This window comes from Cervus canadensis, chromosome 28 (assembly GCF_019320065.1).
Source record: "Cervus canadensis isolate Bull #8, Minnesota chromosome 28, ASM1932006v1, whole genome shotgun sequence".
In the NCBI taxonomy this organism is placed as follows: Eukaryota; Metazoa; Chordata; class Mammalia; order Artiodactyla; family Cervidae; genus Cervus; species Cervus canadensis.
The window spans coordinates 16,969,080-16,990,153 of NC_057413.1; the positions used below are offsets into that span (position 1 = coordinate 16,969,080).

At 38.5% G+C, this 21,074-nt stretch overlaps 1 protein-coding gene and 1 non-coding gene across 2 annotated transcripts; one reads left to right on the forward strand and one right to left on the reverse strand.

The window, feature by feature from the left end:
* The first annotated feature begins 5,448 nt into the window (after window positions 1-5,448).
* Window positions 5,449-17,634, forward strand: LOC122429670 (placental prolactin-related protein 3-like). Its single transcript, XM_043450206.1, has 5 exons — window positions 5,449-5,503; window positions 12,478-12,659; window positions 14,791-14,898; window positions 16,651-16,830; window positions 17,443-17,634. The coding sequence occupies exons 1-5, from the start codon at window positions 5,449-5,451 to the stop codon at window positions 17,632-17,634; spliced, it is 717 nt and encodes a 238-aa protein (XP_043306141.1).
* LOC122430179 lies at window positions 10,385-10,493 on the reverse strand. Its single transcript, XR_006266259.1, has one exon. It is a non-coding gene; the product is annotated as a U6 spliceosomal RNA (small nuclear RNA).
* Window positions 17,635-21,074: the final 3,440 nt, after the last annotated feature.

Sequence of the window (21,074 nt, forward strand, 5' to 3'; positions counted from 1 at the left end):
TTTGTCTTTCTCTGTCTGACTTACTTCACTTAGTATGACAATATCCAAGTTCATTCATATTGCTTCTGTTAGCCTTATTTTGTTCCTTCCTATGGCTGAGTAACATTACATTGTATATCTGCACTACATCTTCTTTGCCCATTTCTCTGTTGATGGACATTTAGGTTGCTTCCATGTTCTGGCTATTGTAAACGGTGCTGCAATGAACACTGATATGTTTAGTCGTTTAGTTGTGCCCAACTCTTTGCAAGCCCATGGTTTGTAGCCTGCCAGGCACATCTGTCCATGGGGGTTTTCCCTGTGGACAATAATAGGCAAGAAGATTGGAGTGGGTTGCCATCCTCTCCTCCAGGGGATCTTCCCCACCCAGGAATCGAACCCAGGTCTCCCGTACTGCAGGCCGATTCTTTACCGTCTGAGCCACCAGGGAAGCCCTGATGAAGCAAGGAACACTGAGGTGCCTGTCTTTACAAGTATGATTTTCTCTTGGTATATATCCAGGGGATTGCAGCTTTTTAAAAGATACAGATAAAAAACTGCCCAGGAAAAGGCATATAGGTTAAAGGAAATGTGAAACATGGAACTTGGTTTCCTCTTCTCAGGGTGTCATGGGCAGCTCTGTGCTCCCAGCACGGATGTGCCAGCAGTGAGCACTTGCAGACACGGGAGCTCACTCCAGGGATTGTGTCCAGAGTTTTTACTGGGGCTCCATCGCCAAGGAATAACTGAGGGTCCTTACAGCTGATCTCAGGCTCAAACCTCTCTAGAGGTGCAGCTGATACTGCATGACCAAAACCCCCATCCTGAATCACATCATTCTCGTGGCCCAAAGTTTTTACTCTAAATCACAGTGTTGACATCCCTATGAGGCTGGCCCAAGACCCTGTCAAAAACAAAAGCACTTTTCTCAGTGTCAACCTTTGACACATTTAGTCACACTTTCTCAGAGGAAACAGCCTAGTGGTTTAGAGAGGAGCTCCCAGGAAACAAGGGCAAAGTACACCCTTCCCTTTGGATGAGGCGGAGCCCTTCATTACAGAGCCAGGTGACTGGTTTTGCTTGACAAGGCTCCCTCGTTGTAACTTCACAATATGAAAAGGTGAAGTGACAAACATTGGTCAAGCATTTATCTTCTTCTTGTCTTTCACTGAATTTTGTTTGTTTGTTTTTTGCATGATCTTCATTAATACCAATGCAAAACCGTGAGGCGGACACTAGTTTGAATGGCATTATGGAGAGAAGTAAAATAAGGCTTGCCTAAAGATTCAGAGCTAGTAAGTGGTGGAATGGGAGAATGTACAAGGGCTAAAGGACTCGAAGGTTCATACCTAAAGCCACTATGTTGCAGAGATACCAACAATTTTTTTTAACAATTTTATTTTTTGATTGCGTTGCTAGGGGCTATTTTTTTTAGCATTTTTTTTTTTTTTTTGGTTGCGAGGCTGAGGGACTAATCATCCACTAATAACTACTTAATTATTAATCCTTTTGCTTAAGTGATATTTAGCATCAGAAAGGTCTCCATTTTGCCTTTCTCCGTAAATACTGCAAAGTTTTTTTTTTTTCATATGTAGACAACAACATGTATAAATCAAATGTCATGAATAGTGAGTAGTAAGCAGAGTAGTGTTTGATGCAGAATTGGAAAAATATACTGTAAGATATTTAAAATATATAAGATATATATGTGTATATAACACATATTATTATTTAATATGTGTATATATTATTTTTTAAACTTAGTTTGTTTAAAATGTGTTGTACAGCCATGTGAGTCAGCCATAAGTGTACATATACCCCCTCCCTATTGAGTCCCCCACTTGCACCCCGTCCCACTTCTCCAGGTGGTCACGCAGCACGGGGTGAGCTTTCTGTCTCATACAGCCACTGCCCACCAGCTGTCTGTTAACATTTTACACATGGTAATGTACTGTGTTTCAATGCGACTCTCCCAATTCAACTGCCCTCTCCTCCCCTTTGTGTCCACAAACATGTTCTCTGTCTGTGCCTCTGTTCCTGCCCTGAAAATAGGTTAACCAGCGCCATTTTTCTGGATTCCATATATACATTAACATACAATATTTGGTTTTCTCTTTGTGACTTACTTCACTATATATAATAGGCTGTCCTTTCATCCACCACAGTTCAAGGGAACCAAATTCGCTTCTTTTTAAGGTTAATTAAAATTCCCTCATATAGATGTACCACAACTTCTTTATCCATTCCTCTCTCAATGCAAATCTAGATTGCTTCCATGCCCTGGCTACTGTAAACACTGTTGCAATGAATTTTGGGGTACATGTGTCTTTTTGAATTATGGTTTTCTCAGGATGTATGCCCAATAGTAGAATTTCTAGGTCTTATGGTAGTTTTGTTAGGACTTCCCTGATGGCTCAGCAGCCAAAGAATCTGCCTGTGATGCAGGCGACACAGGCGATGGTTCAATCCCTGGGTCAGGAAGCTTCTCTGGAGGAGGAAATGGTAACCCACTCCAGTATACTTGCCATTTCCACCTACCCCTCTGCCATAGTGCTGACCCTCATTTACATATGTATTAGAAAAGACTTTCCCTTTCTATTAACTTAAGTACCATAGCTATCATCTGACATGTTTACCTTTTATTTTTTGAAGAGAACACAGGTAAGTTCCACTCTCTTAGACATCACCAATTATATAACACAATTTTATCAGTTATAGTCATCATGCTACACATTAGATCCTCAGACCTTATAATTTTCATATGTTAAAATGTATAACCTTTTACAAACCCATTCCTATTTCCTCCACATTCCAAGCCCTGGCAATCACTTTCCTATGCCATTTCTGAGTTCCACCTTTTTATTTGTTTCTTTTTTAATGCCTAAATAATATTCACATATATATATATCACATCGCATTGTTTTAATCTCTTCACCTGCTGACAGATACTTAGATTGTTCCTATAATAGGTTGTTTCTGGGCTACTGTGATGGAGGAGGAAATGGCAACCCACTCCAGTACTCTTGCCTGGAAAATCCCATGGACAGAGGAACCTGGTAGGCTGCAGTCCATGGGGTTGCTAAGAGTCCGACAGGACTTCACTTTCACTTTCACTTTTCACTTTCATGCATTGGAGAAGGCAAAGGCAATCCATGTAGTGTTCTTGCCTGGGGAATCCCAGGGAAGGGGGAGCCTGTTGAGCTGCTGTCTATGGGGTCGCAAAGAGTCGGACACGACTGAAGTGACTTTGCAGAAGCAGCAGAAGGCTACTGTCAATACTGATGCAGTGAATATGGGAGTACAGATTTCTCTTTGAGATAATTATTTCATTTCCCTTGAATATATATTTAGAAATGAATATGTATTGAGAAGTGTGAAATTTCATGAGAAACTTCCTGAAGATATTCCATGGGAGTTGCATCAATACATTTTCCAACCAATAATTCAATAAGACCTCCATTTTCTACACATCCAAAATCACACTTATTTCTTACTTTTTGGTAAAAGCCATTTAAACAGGAGTGAGGTGGTATGTGTTGTACTTTTGATTTGCACTTCCCTGATAGTGATGTTGAACATCTTGTCATATAATTCTTGGGCATTCTGTATGTCTTATTTGGGGGGAAAATTGTCTACTCTGTAAAAAAATAATATGCATTTGGTATACTTTATTTGAATATATAAAACTCAGTTACCTATGCATACACCAAAAGAAATGACAGATATAAAATAATTCCAATTATAATTACATAAAAAAATAAAATTCTTAGAAATAAATTTAAGGAATGTGTTGAAAGATCTATGTATGAAAATATTCAAGACATTCATGAAAGAAATGTTTAAAAGACACAAAAGGAAACATATTTCATATTTATTGACTGTCACAAAAACATACACATAGATCAACAGAAGAGAACAACAAAGCCAGAAAGAAATGCACCCATATATTGTCAGTTAGCTTATGATAAAGGAGCCAAGAATATCCAGTGCGGAAAGGACAAACTTTTCAAAAATGGCACTGGGAAAACTGGATAGTGCTATGAAAAATCAAAACTGTACCCCTGTCTTTTAGCATACACAGAAATCAACTAAAAAGGGATTAAAATGTTGAACATAAGACTTTAAGCGATTAAACCCCTAGAAGAAAACATTGAGGTAATCTTCTTGCCATTGGTCTTTGCAGTGAGTTTTTGGGTTTCACACTAAAAGCAAAGGCAACAACTGCAAAAACAAACAAGTGGGACCACATCAAACTCCAAAAAAGGATCATCAACAAAACCAAATGGCAATTTACAAATTGACAGAATATATTTCCAAATCATATATTTCATAAGGGGTTAATAGTCAAAAAAAAAATGAGACATACAACTCAAGGGCAAAAAAACCCCAATAATCCAAATTTTTAATGGAGCATAAGAAAAGTAAGAGTTTCAATAAATCTGAAGATTAGGCTGTAATGAGAGACACAGCAAGGTTTTGCTGCTAGAACCACATAAACCTGTGCCTTCCTGGCATTACTTTCTTCATCTCCACTCACGTGTTTGACATTACAGTTCAGAGTGTACATTCTTCAGTCAATAGAAATCACCCCACAGTGAACTATAATATATACCAAGTACAGCCTCACAGGGGGAAAAAAAAACAACTAATATTTGCATACTTACTAATGAGGCATATCAAACGGAAGGAAATTTCCAGAGCTGACCACTCCATTGTTTTCTATATTTCATTTCACAATTGAGCCACCTACTAAGGAAAATGAGGGAAGAGACCTCACTAATATATCGATAGAAAATCAGTTTCAAATGGGAGCATTAATGGATTATAATTTGGAGGTAATTTATTACTAGTGTTGAAACTGTAGTCCTTTTGATTTTCTACTGCATCGGGATACTAATTTCTTATAAATATTAATAGCAACATAGGGACATATAGTACTAAAGTAATAGTGAATAGAGAAAGACATAGGATACATTAGCCAAGAAGTGAAAGTATGGGAAGTCAGCAATGGCAGTAAAGTAAAGGGCAGTATTGCCTTGAGAGGAAGGAAGGTTCTCAAAGTTTCTCCAAACACCAAGAACGAGCCAGATGTGAGGAATTAGCTTTATTTGTAAACCAGAAACTCTACCAAGGAAATTTAAGTTCATAAAAATATTACAATGCTAAAACCCACAATTTAGACAGAGAATAGGGTAGGGTAGGGTATATAGACATTCAAAACTATTCGGTGCTTAGTGCATCAGGCACTCAAGGACCACCCTCACTGAAGTCTTTCTCTATTGCTCAACCTAAAGGTACCAGCATGGAGAAAGAGATAGCTCTATTTCACGGGCAGTTGAACCCTACATTTATGGCCTCGTGGCTTTCCTTAAGAAGCATTTGATGCAGCAGATTTCCTCCATACCATCCCATCTGGCTGACTCCCACAGGCAACAGGAGTCCTCACCCTGGGATCATTCCACAATCCCCATGGCCTCAGCTCCCAGCTTCCGTGGACACCAGTGGACTTACAACCCTGTCCGAGGTATGAAAGGCTGCAGCATGGCTTGTCTACGTGGTTCTCACTCTGTTCAGACGGTCACAGGTTAATTAGTTCACTCCCTAACAGCTTCAAATGACTCCTCCATTCCAGTGGACGGCCATGAATGCGGGGATCTCTCTCCTGCGCATCAGCTCCCTCACCCCCAGATGCAGGCTGGTCCCACTTGCTCTCCTCCTTCTTTCCCCTCCTCCTTGTCCCTTCTTTCCTTTGTCCTACTGAGTTCTGTGTGGATCCGGATATTCCTTCTCAGTAGTCAGGGATTCCTGCCAGTATTCACCTGGTCTTCTGTGAGAACTGCTGTGTCTTTAGACCTTCTTGATGCATCGGTGGAGAGAGGTGTACCTCACTTCCATCTACCCCTCCATCATCTTGTCCACCACCGTTTGTGGATGTATTAGAAACAAGCTTCCCTTTCTATTAAGTAACATTGCCATCACCACACATGTTTAACTTTTGTTTTTTGGTGAGATTACAGGTAAGTTCCACTCTCTTCTGTTGAGTCAGTCATTCAGTTTTGTCCAAATCTTTGTGACCCCATGGACTGCGGCAAGCCAGGCTTCCCTTTCCATCCCCAACTCCCAGAGGTTACTCAAACTCATGTCCGTTGAGTCAGCATGCCACTTGATGATGTCCACTCTCTCAGAGATTTTTTTTTTTTTTGAGATTCCTTACAATTGAGATCATATGGAATTTTTCTTTCTCTGGCTTAGTTTACTTAGTGTAATGGCCTCCAGTTTCATCCATGTTGCCATAAATGGAACGATTTCTTTATTTTTCCAATGGCTAAGTAATATTAACCTATACGTGTCACATCACATTGTTTTAATCCATTCACCTATTGAAATGGTGATACTCAAGTTGTTACTATATCAAGGTTACTGTGAATAATGCTGCAATGAACATGGGGATACAGATCTCTCTTTGAGAAAATGACTTCATTTCCTTTGACTGTATATCCAGAAGTGGGATAATGGATCACATAACAGTTCTCTTTTAAATTTCTTGAGGAATCTCCATAGTATTTTTCCATGGGAATTGGACCAGTATACATCCCTACCAACAGTGCATAAGCACTCCTTTTTCTCCACAACCTCCACAAGATGTGTCATTTCTTACATTTTTGGTACTAGCCATTCAAACAGGTATGAGGTGATATCTCCTTTGCATTTGATCTGCATTTCCTTTGATTATTAGCAATGCTAAGCATCTTGTCGTATACCTCTTGACCATCTATATGTCTTATATGTGGGAAAATGTATATTATGTTATACGAAACTCTATTGCCTACCTATATATCAAGAATGAACTATCAGAAACTTGAATAAAGCAAACAAGCCCATTTACTATTGCATCACAAAAAGATAAAACAGAAATTGACTAAAGCAAGGTGATGAAAGATTTGATACAAAACCTTTAAAACATTGATAAGAGAAATTTAAAAAGAGCTAAAGATATGTAAAGTTAGCTTGTCTGTTCAATTTGTTTTTTGAGGTAGGATTTGTATTACTATGACCTTCGCTCTTAGAACTGGTTTTGTTGCATCCTATAGGTTTAAATCATCATGTTTTCATCGTGCTTTGTTTCTAGGAATGTTTTGATTTCCCTTATTTCTTCAGTAACTTGTTTATTATTTAGAAATGTGTGGTTGAATCTCCATGTGTTTGTATTCTTTAAAGTTATTTTTTTCCCTATAATCTATATCTAGTCTCATAGTGTTGAGGTCAGAGAAAATGCTTGATATAATTTCAATTTCCTTAAATTTACTGAGGTTTGATTTGTGACCCACAATGAGGAAAATGTTCCATGTGCACTTGAGAAGAAAGTGTATTTTGCATTTGGATGGAATGTGCTGAAGATACCAATTAGGTCTGTTTGCTCTAATATTTCCTTGTAGGCTTATGTTTCCTTATTAATATTCTGTTTTGTTGATCTGCCCATTGGTACGGGTGCGGTGTTAACATGCCCTACTATTATTGTGTTACTGTTAATTTCCCCTTTTCTGTCAGTTAGTGTTTGTCTTATGTATTGAGTTGCTCCTATGTTGGCTACATAAATTTTTAAAATTGTTCTGTCTTTTTCTTGGACTGACCCTTGATCATTTGGTAGTGTCTTTCTTTATCTCTAATAGTTTTTATTTTAAGGTCTATTTTTTCTGACATGCGAATTGCCAATCCGGCTTTCATTTGATTTCCATTTGCATGCAATATCTTTTTCCATCCTCTGACTTTCAGTTTGTGTGTGTCTGTAGGACTGAAGTGGGCCTCTTGTAGACAGCATATATATGGGTCTTATTTCTGTAACCATTCATCCAGTCTGTGTCTTTTGGTAAGAATAGGAGAAGATAATAGCAAATAAAACAACTGATAAAGGATCGCTTTCCAAAATACAAGCAGCTCAAACAAGTCAGTCATCAAAAACAAAGACAAGTGCTGCAAAAATAAACTAGTGAGACCACATCAAACTCAAAACCTTCTGCATAGTAAAAGAAGCCATCAATAAAATTAAATGGCAACCTTTGGAATGAAAAAAAAAATTGCAAATCACATATTTGGTAAGGGCTTCATATATAGTTTATATAAGAGACTCATGCAACTCAGCGGGAAAAAAAAATCAAACAACTCAAATTATTAACTGAGCAAAGGAAGAGTGAGTGATTTGAAAAATCTGAAGATCAGACTGTAGATGAGACACACTGTAAGCTTTTCCTTCCAGAACAAAAGCCTCTGTCTTCCTGGCACTGCTTTCTTTATTTTCAATCACCTGTTTGGTGATTTCAGTTCACAGTATACATCCTTCACTCAATAGCAATTACCGTACACTGAGCTGTGCGCTATGAATTGTTCTAAAAACCATAAAAAAACATAAAAAACTAATAATTACATACTTAATCTTGAGGCATCTAAAATCCAAGGTGATTTTCAGAGCTTTCCACTCCATTGTTTTCTACATTCTATTTCAAAATTGAAACACCTAGTAAATTGTGAGTAGGGGACCTCAATAATACATGGGTAGAAAGTCATTTAAAACAGTGAGAATTACTGGATTATAATTTGGGGGACTTTATTGTTACTAATACTATTGTAATTTTATTACCTTTAATTCTCTGGTATATTAGATTGATATTTAGTCAATGTAGTAATACAGACACTATGGAGAACAGGGTGGAGATTCCTTAAAAAACTGGAAACATAACTGCCAGATGACCGAGCTATCCCACTACTGGGCATACACACCGAGGAAACCAGAACTGAAAGAGACATGTGTACCCCAATGTTCACTGCAACACTGTTTATAATAGGCAGGACATGGAAGCGACCTAGATGCCCATCAGCAGATGAATGGATGAGAAAGCTGTGGTACATATACACAATGGAATATTACTCAGCCATTAAACAAGAATAGATTTGAATCAGTTCTAATGAGGTGGATGAAACTGGACCCTATTATATAGAGTGAAGTAAGCCAGAAAGAGAAACAGCAATACAGTATACTAACGCATATATATTGATTTTAGAAAGATGGGAACAATAGCCCTGTATGTGAGACACATAAAGACACAAAGACATAAAGAACAGTCTTTTGGATTCTGTGGGAGAGGCAAGGGTGGGATGACTTGTGAGAATGGCATTGAAACATGTATACTATCATATGTGACCCAAATCGCTAGTCCAGATTCAATGCATGATCCAGGGTACTCGGGGCTCGTGCACTGGGATGACCCAGAAGCATGGGATGGGGAAGGAGGTGGGAAGGTGGTTCAGGATGGGGAACACTTGTACAGCCATGGCAGATTCCTGTCAATGTATGGCAAAACCAATACAATATTGTAAAGTATTTAGCCTCCAATTAAAATTAGCAAAATAAAATAAAATTGTGATACCAACATAGAGACACATAGCACTCAAGTTACAGTAGATTGAGAAAGACAAAGCTTATGAGGCAGGAAGTGAAATCACAGAAAATTAGCAACGGTATAAAAAAAAAAGGGGGCAGTATTGCCTAGAAAGAAAGAAGAGATCTCTAATTTTTTAGAGATAACATGAACAAGCCAGATGGGAGCCAACCAGCTTAAGCTGTATACCAGAAACTTCACCAGAAGGAAAATGCACTTCATAAAAGTATGCTGATGCTAAACACCAAAATCCAGACAGTAAGGAAATACGGTAGGGTATACGTAGATACTGACAACTACTCAGAAATATAGACATGGAAGCAAATACACTAATGAGCATCAGAAAAATCAAAGCACAAAAGGGTCTGAAAGTAAATCGTAAAAGAGACTTGGTAGTCTGATCAAAAGAATAAGAGAATCAAATTAGACAACCAAAATAGAAAGACTTGTGCACATGATAGAACCAGAGAATGCTCAGGAGAGAAAGTTTCGCACCTAGTGGACCAGCGAACAGAAGCCTCCAGCATCAGGAACAGAAACCCTGGGCAGGACACATGAATGTGCGCTTCTGGGAACAGCCTCAGTTTCAAAGTTTGGGCACTATACCGCCTAAAGGCGAACACAGACAAGGATTATAGCTTGCTATGACAGTGAGTCACAGACAATAGTGTTTGTTAGTTTACTTTTCTCATTCAACTAAAAAGTTAATGAATCACTAAGCAATGGTAATTGACACCTTCAGTTTCCAGTCAGATCCTCTTTAGTCATACAATGGATATCTGAACCTGTTATATGGTCCCCAGTAACAGTTTTAATAGTTAAATTTATTGATTTTTAATTGAAGGGCAATTCCTTTACAATACTGGATTGCCAAACATCAACATGGGTCAGCCATAGGTTTACCTATGTCCCGTCAACCTTGAACCTCCTCCCCACCTTTCTTCACATCGCACCCCTGGAAGTTGTTACAGAAAAATATGGAAGGCTTCACACATTTGTGTGTCATTGTTGGGCAGGGGCTATGCTAATCTTCTCAGTATTATTCCAATTTTTTAATATATGTGTTACCAAAGCAAACACACAAATAACACTTTAAAAGAAAAAAAAAATCATATAGTTAGTCATCAACCAACAAATGATCAATTATTTTAGGAATTAGGGTATTCTGCTCTATTTACTGCCTGTTATAAAACTGAATTTTATAAGGTCCAAAGTTCCATGTAGGAATTAAGCATATATTTATTCATAACACATGTATACATGCACAGAAATATATGCACACAAATACGTCTATGTTATACAAGCTATTATTCTCCTTGCCTGTCACAATAAGCTCTTTAGTTGATGAGAGAGAGAGTCCCAAATTTCTCCAACTTATATATCTTCTTTTTGAGAACCACTTCTTTGGTTTTCACCACCTAACTTTAAATAACCATTTTATTCTTAGGTACCATGCCCCTTTAAACTAACTAAGAGCAGAGAAAACCTAGTAAATGCTGATATCTTATCATTAATTAAATTACCACTCTTCTGGTAAATTGGAAAAAGAATCATGTTGAGATCTACTCAGGAGGATGAAATCTCTATTTTATCATTTCTCTTGTCCAAACTGATTCTTGCTCACTTCAGTCTTAAATTCTGCTTACTTACAGAGGACACACAGGAAAAGTAATTTTAAAGTCATGCTTGCAAGAGTCAATGATTTTATGCTTTTGTTGGCCAAAGGTAGGGCCAGGAATAATTTCTGAAATATTTCAATACATCATGGAAGCCTGAAGGTCTAGTTCTCCTATCAAAGTGGAGATGTTTGGAGATGGTTCGAAAACTCAGCCCCATGGTTGTCAGGATGTATCCCGACCAGACAGATGGATTTTCTCCCTGAAACATCACAGTCAGTAAAGGCCAGGCGTGTCCGCAGAGCCAGTGATGGGGGCCTGGGTGCTGAGAGGTAAGATTCTTGGATGACCATCTGGAGATTTACCTGCCATTTTCTCAAAGAAACAAATGTAATAAGAAGATTAAGGATGCATAAAAGTAGAAGAGCTGTCACGTTGCCTAGAAGCAAGTGTAACCAGGAGAACCAGGCCCCCACACTGATAATTGTCAAAGACTTTAACAGTGAGTGTTTTGTAGACAGAGCAGAACAAGTGGATGAAACCAGTGTTCTAGGGTCACTGCTGTTTTGCAGTCAAAGACAAAATATTTTTCTCTGCAAGCAGAGTCATCACAGCTCCTGATGTGGTCCTGGTTACACACATGCAGACCGAGAGCCCACAGGCATGTGTGATGTGACGTCAGGAAGTGGATAGATGACTGTATTGGTGCCCAGTCACCTCCAACTGCTAATAAAGGGACCAGGGAAAATTATTTCTCCTTTCCAAGACATTGCATCTTCATTAACATAACTTGATGTTCACAGTGAAGATGAAGGCTATCTCACAGGGTTATTGTAAAACACAGATTTTAACATGTTTTAAAGCTTTTGGGAAAATATCAAAGACATGCATGGGGTTAGGAAGGTGAGTTAGCAGATCCAAAGTACAGTACCTTTTTCTCTTAATATTCTCTCTGTACTCAATAGTAGCGATCAAACAGTCATGTGTTTACTCTTACCCCAGCGTGATGTAAACCACACAGATCAACTGTACACTTCTTGTCATTTCAGTGTCTAAAATTCAAGCACTAGTCAATGTAGAGTGAAAAAATAACACACTCCTAGAGGGCCTCGCTGCTCAGAGTCTTCAGAGTCCCAAAATTAAACTGTCTTAAAAGAAGGGCCTAAATACTCTGACTCAGATTTAAGTTCCAAATGTTTGCAGAGCACATAAGTACTTCTGGGAGCAATACAAAAATGCAGGGAGTAACCTTCTTCTACAACTATCTGTGCAAATATCATCATCCATCTAAATTTACACAGAAGGCGCTCCTTCTTCCCCACCCCAGCTACTACAGCACCAACTCCTGCTCAGAGCAACAGGGAAAGAGAAGGCTTCCCTCCACAGGATGGATTTGATAACCTCAGGTGACTAGATCATCAGAATGGCTCATGTTTTTATTTTAGCAGGGTCTTGCCTGCTCCTGCTGCTGGTCATGTCACATCTGCTCCTGTGCCAAGGCAACGTATGCCCGTCCTGCGGTCCTGATGTGTTTGGCGTCCCCCTGAAGTTCCTTAGAAAAACGTTTAGCCGTGTCTCCAGGCTGTCCCACGACATGCTTAACCTTTCCACAATAATGTTCAATGAGTTTGTAAGTACTGTGGTGGTCGTCGTTTAGTTGCTAAATTGTGTCGAACTCTTGAGACCCCATGGACTGTAGCCCACAACTCCCAGAAGGTACCTTCACGTAAGTGACTGGGCCATACTGTCCTTTCAACAAGAGGGCTGCATCAGCCTAAATTTAAATAACACACTCTCTAGGTTATAGATGCGGTCAGCTCATAAGTGTGGAAATAGAAGACGACCAGCTTTGTGAAATATCAAAGACTCCTAAGAAGTACAATAAATTTTTCAATTTCCTTTCATTCATTTCTCTCTTTAAATTTCTAAAATAAAAGATTTTGTGTTTGTCAGCTAGGAATGCCATAAAAGAATACAATAGACTCAGTGGAATAAACAACAGAAATTTGTTTCCTCACAGCTCTGGGGGCTAGAAGTCCCAGATCAGGGCACCAGCAAGGTGCGGTTCTGGTAAGAACTCTTTCTTCCCAGGATGGCTTCTCCGTGAGTCCTCACACCGGGTGGGGGGTGGGGAAGACAGACAGAGGAAAGGACACACAGACACAGAGACAGAAGGGAAAATTCTCTGGTGTTTCGCTTCATGGAGACACTAAACCTATTGGATGAGTCTTCCACCCTAAGACCTCATTCAACCTTAATGGGCTTTGCTGGTGGCTCGGATGGTAACGAATCTGCCCACAATGGGAGGGACCTGGGTTCTATCCCTGGGTCTGTAAGATTCCCTGGAAAAGGGAACGGCAAGCCACTCCAGTATTCTTGCCTGAGAAATCCCATGGACAGAGGAGTCTGGTGGGCTATAGACCATGGCGTGCCAAAAAGTCGGAACCCTTTTCAAAACACAGTGCCTTGGCAGTTCGGACTCTAACACATGAATTTGAAGAACACACATTCAGTCCCTAATACTACCTGACAGAAAGCACGTTTAGGTGGGATTGGGGAAAATGAAGCATGGTGATTCTGGTCCTTCAGTATCTCTCTGGGCTTTCTTCTCCAGGCTCAGAGTAAATAGCCAATAAATGAGAACTGCTCTGCAGTGAACTGGGTGGATGGAACATGTTAAACAAAGCTGAATCCTGGTCACAAAAACGATTATTGGTAGTTTTTTTGATGCTACAAATTATTGCTTTAAGAATTGCAGTGAATAGGTTTCGTGCTACAATAGAAGGGGAGTTTACAATTGGAAACATTTATTCTTTTTCTGATTAAGGTATATATAACTCCTATGTTAATTCTTTTATGTCAATCAACGAGAACACAGTAGAGCAGACAGCTAATAAAAGGCGGTGCTTTTTTGACTGTTCATTTTTTTTCCACCTCTTCCAAGTAATCTCTTGAAATGTTCATAACTTCCGCTAAAGATTAGTTTTTCTCTATCAAAGTGTTAACTAGATTTTTCTTCTCTTATTATTCTCAGTCCATTGCTTAGTATTTCCTATAACTTTAGGCCGTTTTTTCCAGGACGTGTCATTTTGTCACCATAAACAACAATGTATTCTGCATCTTGAATGAACACTAACCTTTTTAGTGAGCGTGTTCAGAGATAATTCAGAGTCATTACTGTATTAGTCCTTATAAGGGAATATATTGGTTCTAACCCACACAAACAAGAGATTAAATGGTTAAATATATGTGCATCCATGCATTCTAAGTCACATCAGTTGTGTCCAACTCTTTGCAACCCTACTGATGTAGCCCAAGAGGCTCCTCTGTCCATAGGATTCGCCAGGTGAGAGTCCAGGAGTGTGCTGCTGTACCCTCTCGTGAGGGATGCTCCTCACCAAGGGATCTAACCTGAGGCTTCTTGTATCTCCTGCATTGGCAGGAATGTTCTTTACCACTACCGTCACCTGGGAAGCACCAAGTATTGGTACAAAAGTACTGTATTTGGTTCATATACTAAAAAATAGAAAAAAAAAGATAATGACAAAATAAAAAGGGAAAAATTTGAACTTAGAAATGTTAGATGTAAAATCATTTTTATAGAGACAATACATAGAAAAAGTAGGAAAAGAATGACTTTCAAATTCTGTGATGCCCCTCTGATAAAAACATTACATATCTATAAAACATGTTAATGTTCTGGTAATGGGCTCATCTACTGAATGCCCAACATCCCTAACTAATTGCCTGATCACTTTCAGGATGAAAAGTATTCCCAGAGTAAACCAGATTATATCAGTGCCACCAGCGACTGCCACACCAATTCAATCCATGCTCCAGAAGAAAGAGAAAAAGTCCAACAGATGAACGTGAGTCTTTCACCTGGGTTTTTCACCAGATCAAATGAGACAGTATGTAGCTTACCAAGCTTCAGGTTATTAGAGGTAATGGCAACTGTACATGCAGAAAATGTTGGAGGAACTGTATGCAGCTGAAGAGAAATTATATTATGCAGTTGATGAAGCATGAGCAAAATCAAGGGATGACTAAAGATCTGTAGTAGCAAAATCAACAACAGATCTATAAATTGTCCATGCAGACAAGTTTAGTTCAAGCAATGCATTAGACACAGGATTGCAGCTATTATTCTGTACAAAATCATGAAATGAATGGGACATCCATGTGTAAAACACAAGATTGCCAAATTTATGAATATATAAGTAACACACCCCAGTATTGAGTAATCCCCGTTACTAGTGACTCGTATGTGGGAGTCCTATACTGCATCACTATAGCCAGCGTGTCTGCCTTTCAAAGCTATCCTGATTCTGCTCTTTCTTCAATGACACCTCCTTCATTTGTCACTCTCAATGACTCCTCTGTCACCATTTATTTTTAATTTGTAAGTTTTCCCCACATTGGCCTATATAACATTGCTTTGCTTCTCATGGCCACAACAATTGCCTCTGTTCTCAGGTCAATACAGGTTACATATCAAGCCTCAGTGATTACTGGCAGCTCCAAATTTTCACCATTATAATCTCTCCTTTCCGATTTCCTGCATTATCCTTCATCTTAACATTATTTAAAATATTTTGACATGCATCCCCCCTTAAAATTCTATCTTTTCTCTCTACAACTTTCTTAATGATATCAGCATTCTTTTCCTCTGTTAAGCTCATTAATAATAAGGATGATCAAGTAAAGGAAAAGTTCAAAATGGAGGAGGACAAGGGATTTTTCAATAAGCTTGAATTTAAAGTTTATTGAGAGTTACTACATGGCCATACATTTTACTAAGCACTTTATGTGCATTACTATATTTCATCCTACTTAGTTCTCTGTTCTTTACCACTAAAACAGTTCATGTCTATAATGAAATCAAGCATACTAACTAGAGATCTTCAGCCTCCTGGGATCTACATGCTCAATTCTACTAGTAGTAGTGAACCTGGGGGGGAAACCATCCATTGTAAATCCCACTGATGCTGTTACTAAAGACAACGCTGTGCCATTTTCTGCCCGGACACATGTCAACAAGACAGACTCTTCTGATACCAGCATGGGGGCTGGCGTTGGGATCAACTGAGGAAAGAGAGCCTGTTTGGGAATGTCATGTCTTCTTCATTGTAATATTGTAAAACAAATTACCAACCGAAACTCAATACAAATGACTCATCTGATTCTTTAATACGAAAGAATCACTGGTGACAATGATGTGGGCACAGGTAGAATGCCTCTTTCCTGGGTCAGGTACTGCAGGCACATACTGACTTGTCAAAAAATACTTAGATTTCTCTCAAGCAAATATACAAACATAAAAGACCTCACTCAGTGGGTGGTAGAATTTCAGAAGAAAAAAGAATATTCTTCATGTTATAAATTAAAACTCATCAGAAGAATTAATGCCTAAAGTAAACCAAATTGTTAATAATTCAGTGAAGTGTGAGCTAACACTTACATTTTATCATTTTGCAACTTTTACTACCTTCAAAAATCTCTGCATACACATAAGAATTAACAGAAGTCTTGTAGGTCAGCTGCTCTGAGCAAAGATCACATGTTACCAAAACCACTGAATTATGATTATTTTAATGAAGCTGTTTCTTATGTTTGCTTAGAATGAAGACCTTACTAAGTGGATACTCACCTTACAGTACCTCTGGAATGGTCCTCTGTATGATCTAACCCATGACCTGCGGTTTGAGAACGACCTCTCAGATACTATTCTATCAAGTGCCAGAGATAATTTTAAAAAATTATTTAAATTGCAAACAATTTTAGAGAGGCGATTCAGCCAGGTGAGCATCCTGTAGAGGGCTTTCTTGCTTTGTTGATGAGTCTGTAATGCATAAGGAGATTTGAAATATCTCATTTTGTAAGAAAAAGATTCATGATTTTACATGCTAGACTGCTACTACATAAAGCAGGAGCCTAGTCATTCATAGTGATAGAGTCTACTGTAAAGGAATCAGAATTTCACTGCAATTTTTCTCATATGCAGCCTTCCCTGCATTGCACACAATTCCACTGAAAGCTTGCCTTTTCCTAGGCACAGGTGGTTGAAATATTTTCAAGAGTAAGAGAACTAGAGAACAGAATGTCCAAGCTCAGCATTTTCTTCAAAGTATCCCAGGACATCTGCTCTTCAAGTTCCACTTGTCTTCTTTCTCTGTTCTTCTCAAATCAAAGGATGACAGTGGGAAGGAAAAAAGAGAAAGTTAAAATTAACTTGAGTTATGTTTCTACTTTTTAGATTCCTAATTGTTTTCTCAAAGGCTGGCTCCAAAATCCATATCTAGAGAGTTTTCTATTCGTATGTCTTCCCCAAATCTTAATTTATACTTACAAGGGTCAAAGATAAGCAGATAATGATAAAATGAATAAAAAGTCATTTTCTTTTGGGTATTCAGATTGTTGATCCACTCAGATTGGATATGACCAAGAATCCCATTTACTGGTCAGGATACCGATCCCTGGTGTCCAGCGATGAAGATATGCGTCATTCTGCATTTTATAAACTGTTCAAGTGCCTGAGCAGGGATTCCCGTACAGTTGACATGTACAGCAAGATCCTGGCCTGCCGAATCAGCGACGAGTGCTAAATCCACATCCATCTGATCCAGCTCTGAAATGGTCCTAATGATCTATCCCATAGCAAGCTTCTTTGAAATTTACAGCTTTTTCATGCATGCTCTGTGAAATGGGTCTCCTCTTAAAAAATTAAAAACAGACTCTGTAGAGATGTCAAAATCTCAGAGGGTAATTTGTTAACATTTCTTATTTTCATTTAATTGAAAATCAAAAGAAAATCTACCCCTATAATTGAGAGAATGAAGCTCCTGAAACTGGAGCCCATTATACAGAGTGAAGTAAGCCAGAAAGATAAAGACCAATAGAGTATACTAATGCATATATATGGAATTTAGACAGATGGTAATGATAACCTTATATGCAAAACAAAAAAGAGATACAGAAATACAGAACAGAATTTTGGACTCTGTGGGAGAAGGCGAGGGTGGGATGTTTAGAGAGAAAAGCATCAAAACATGTATATTATCTAGGGTGAAACAGATCACCAGCCCAGGCTGGATGCATGACACAAGTGCTCGGGCCTGGTGCACTGGGAAGACCCAGAGGAATCCGGGGGAGAGGGAGGTGGGGGATTGGGATGGGGAATACATGTAAATCCATGGCTGATTCATGTCAATGTATGACAAAAACCACTACAATATTGTAAAGTAATTAGCCTCCAACTAATAAAAATAAATGAAAAAAAATTAGTCACAAATAGCAGAATCTGGCATTACAAAGAAGACCATTAAGAGATTATGTAATAATCACAGAAGATTATTCTGGGTCAAGTTATTAGAATCAAAGAATTAGATAATTGTTCATGGTTCTGGTCTTGCTACCAAGAAGACTGAATTTTCAGGATTCTTTATGAAAGCTAGCCGCGAACGGTCAGCCCACTGTCACAGTGTTACGCCAGACAAAATCAGTGCTTCACACCTTTGTACAAATAGCATGAGGTTTACTGAACCTTCGAAAGATTTTTAGGATGCTATCTAAGTTCTTCTGGGTTGCTATAACAAAATATCACAGTCTTATAACAATGGAAATGGATTTCCACAGCATGGTCATGCAGGTCCAAATATCTCATATTCCCTTTTAGTTCCATTTTTTCTTCTCTCCCCTATTTCTTTAAATTGTCCTTTATATTAGGAGTATACCTCTGCTATTACTAGATGCCATCGTTCTAGAGATGAACAAATCCTGGCAACTCTTCAGGACAGAATCCAGCCAAATTATCTTCTTTTATACAAAGACTCCTTTCACCACATACAGGAACACTGTCCACCAAAACCAACCTCTTCCCTCATACCCAGGATTATTGTTTACTGAGTCCTGCCCATGCCTCTACCTGGGATGGCCCAAACCTTTCAGAACATTACAGAATACTCTGCCTCAAAGCAATCTATGAATACCTCCTTTGGCTCCTTCAAGCATATAAAGTGTCAGCTTTCTTGTATTTTCACTTTCTTCTTCCAAAAGGTAAAAGACCAAAAAAAAAAAAAAAAAAAAAAAACCCCTGTAAGCACTTTCTAAGTCATTTACAGCCCAAAACATCTAATGCTATTGTGTTACTTGCTTAACTTTCTTTCCTTCAATGTCTAGCTATTTCCAGCAGAGAGGATGGTATTTATTTGAGGGAAAATTTGGCAATAAAGGGGACAATGCAATTGGAGGAAACATATACTCACCAATAGACCGCACACATCTTATGTATTTGTCTCTTATAAAATTTTTTTCATCATAAATTTAGGACTTTACATCAAGAACAGAGGTAGTGACATTGAGAATGCTGTCCTTGCTTAACTGTGAGATATAAATTGAATATTGTAGATTTCAGACAATATTGAACAGAGCCATAGATATTCTATAGAGTCAGTCAGGAATAGACAAGGAGGGGATATTTGGACAGGATTGAACAATCACTCCCTTGCCATCCAGAAAGCTTTGATTTTCCCCTCTTTTACAGATTTCCATGTAAGATTACATGTGAAGAAATGCCCTTATATAACAAGAATAGTAGCAGTGGTTACCGAAGGGAAACAAACAAATGAAGAACCTTTGAAGTTCACTGACCTTATAGATTAGTAAGTCACATGTCATGGATACAGTGAGGACTTAAACTGAGGTTTGAAAAAGTCTCTATTTTCCAGAAGCAGGCCCTCCACTTGTGGAGAAGGAGAGGGTGATATGAATACACAAATTACTATATTGCATTGTACGGTGAAAAAGAATAAGACATGAAGCCAACATGTTGCTACAGTAGATTCAGGTAAAGCTAGGAGCAATCTGAGTGTGTCATAAGAGTGATGCAAATGGGATGGCTTTATGATGGAGCTTTGAACGGTTGATGGGATATTGATGTGGAAAAATAGGAAAACAGTATATCTGTCCATTCATTTAGGATCATCTTATGAAGGAAGGATCTCTGACATGCTAGATCAAGGCAACTGAGATATTAATACATACAGCATTATAAGGTATCAGTGAATAATCAAGTCTGACAGAAACACAAGTAATGTTCACTTTTTACCATTCATGTTGTATCTCTCCTGATTATGCTCCCATGATATACTGTATATATTATTGTAGGGTTAGAATGGAGAAATACTTGCATGGATTTTTATGCATTTGGGAGAATCACATATGCCACTTTGGAGAGTTTGTCTTCATTCTACAAAACAACAGGAAACCAAGAACATTTAATTCAAGAGAGCTGAATGTCCAGAAGATTTTGTGTGTGTGTGTAATAAAGTTTTATTAAAGTATAAAGGAGATAGAGAAAGCTTCTGACATAGGCATCAGAAGGGGGCAAAAGAGTACCCCTTTGCTAGTGTTAGCAATGGAGTTATATACTCTCCAATAGAAACTTTAAAATGTGGATTGAGGAGTTGTGGCTGTTGGTGCTGGTAGGGAATAAGAAAGAGAGCAGAAAGAGCTGGGGATATCATGACACTAAAAATCAAAGAGGACTCTGCCAAGTGAAAAGACACAAAGGATGTGAGAGATACAGGAAATGAAATATACCTTGACCAATCCTTCAAGGTCTGTTCTTCTCACTCTATATTCTCACTTATGGCTAAAGTGCTTTATCAATGCCATTCCATTTCCCTGGAATACCCTCGTTCTTTTACCTCATTAGCTCCCCGAAATCTTTCAGATCTCAGTAAAAACCACTTCCACAAAGCAGGCTTTTGTGATTTTGACAAAGCTCAGGTCTCCTTGTTATGCGGACATATGGTATTCTGTACTTTTCCCTCTTGACATGATCCCAATAGCGTTTAACTTTGAAATTTACCTCATTTCTGTTTTTCTATTAAAATTTAAGTCCTAATTTACAAAATCCACATGTGTGCTTTTCACTAATGTCCGTTCTTTGCATCAAACAGGCCTCCATTAGGTGTTTGTTCAATGAAACACTTTTACACGTGCAGAGTAAAATACCAGTGAATTTTGATGCTGCTCTCACAGC

Excerpts from the sequence above, each read along its gene's own strand:
- LOC122429670 (XM_043450206.1), top strand. The coding sequence starts at position 5,449 with ATGGCCTCAGCTCCCAGCTTCCGTGGACACCAGTGGACTTACAACCCT. Across the intron at positions 5,504-12,477 it reads GACTTACAACCCTGTCCGAG|GGTCTTGCCTGCTCCTGCTG; the intron begins GTATGAAAGGCT and ends TTATTTTAGCAG. Across the intron at positions 14,899-16,650 it reads AAAAAGTCCAACAGATGAAC|AATGAAGACCTTACTAAGTG; the intron begins GTGAGTCTTTCA and ends ATGTTTGCTTAG.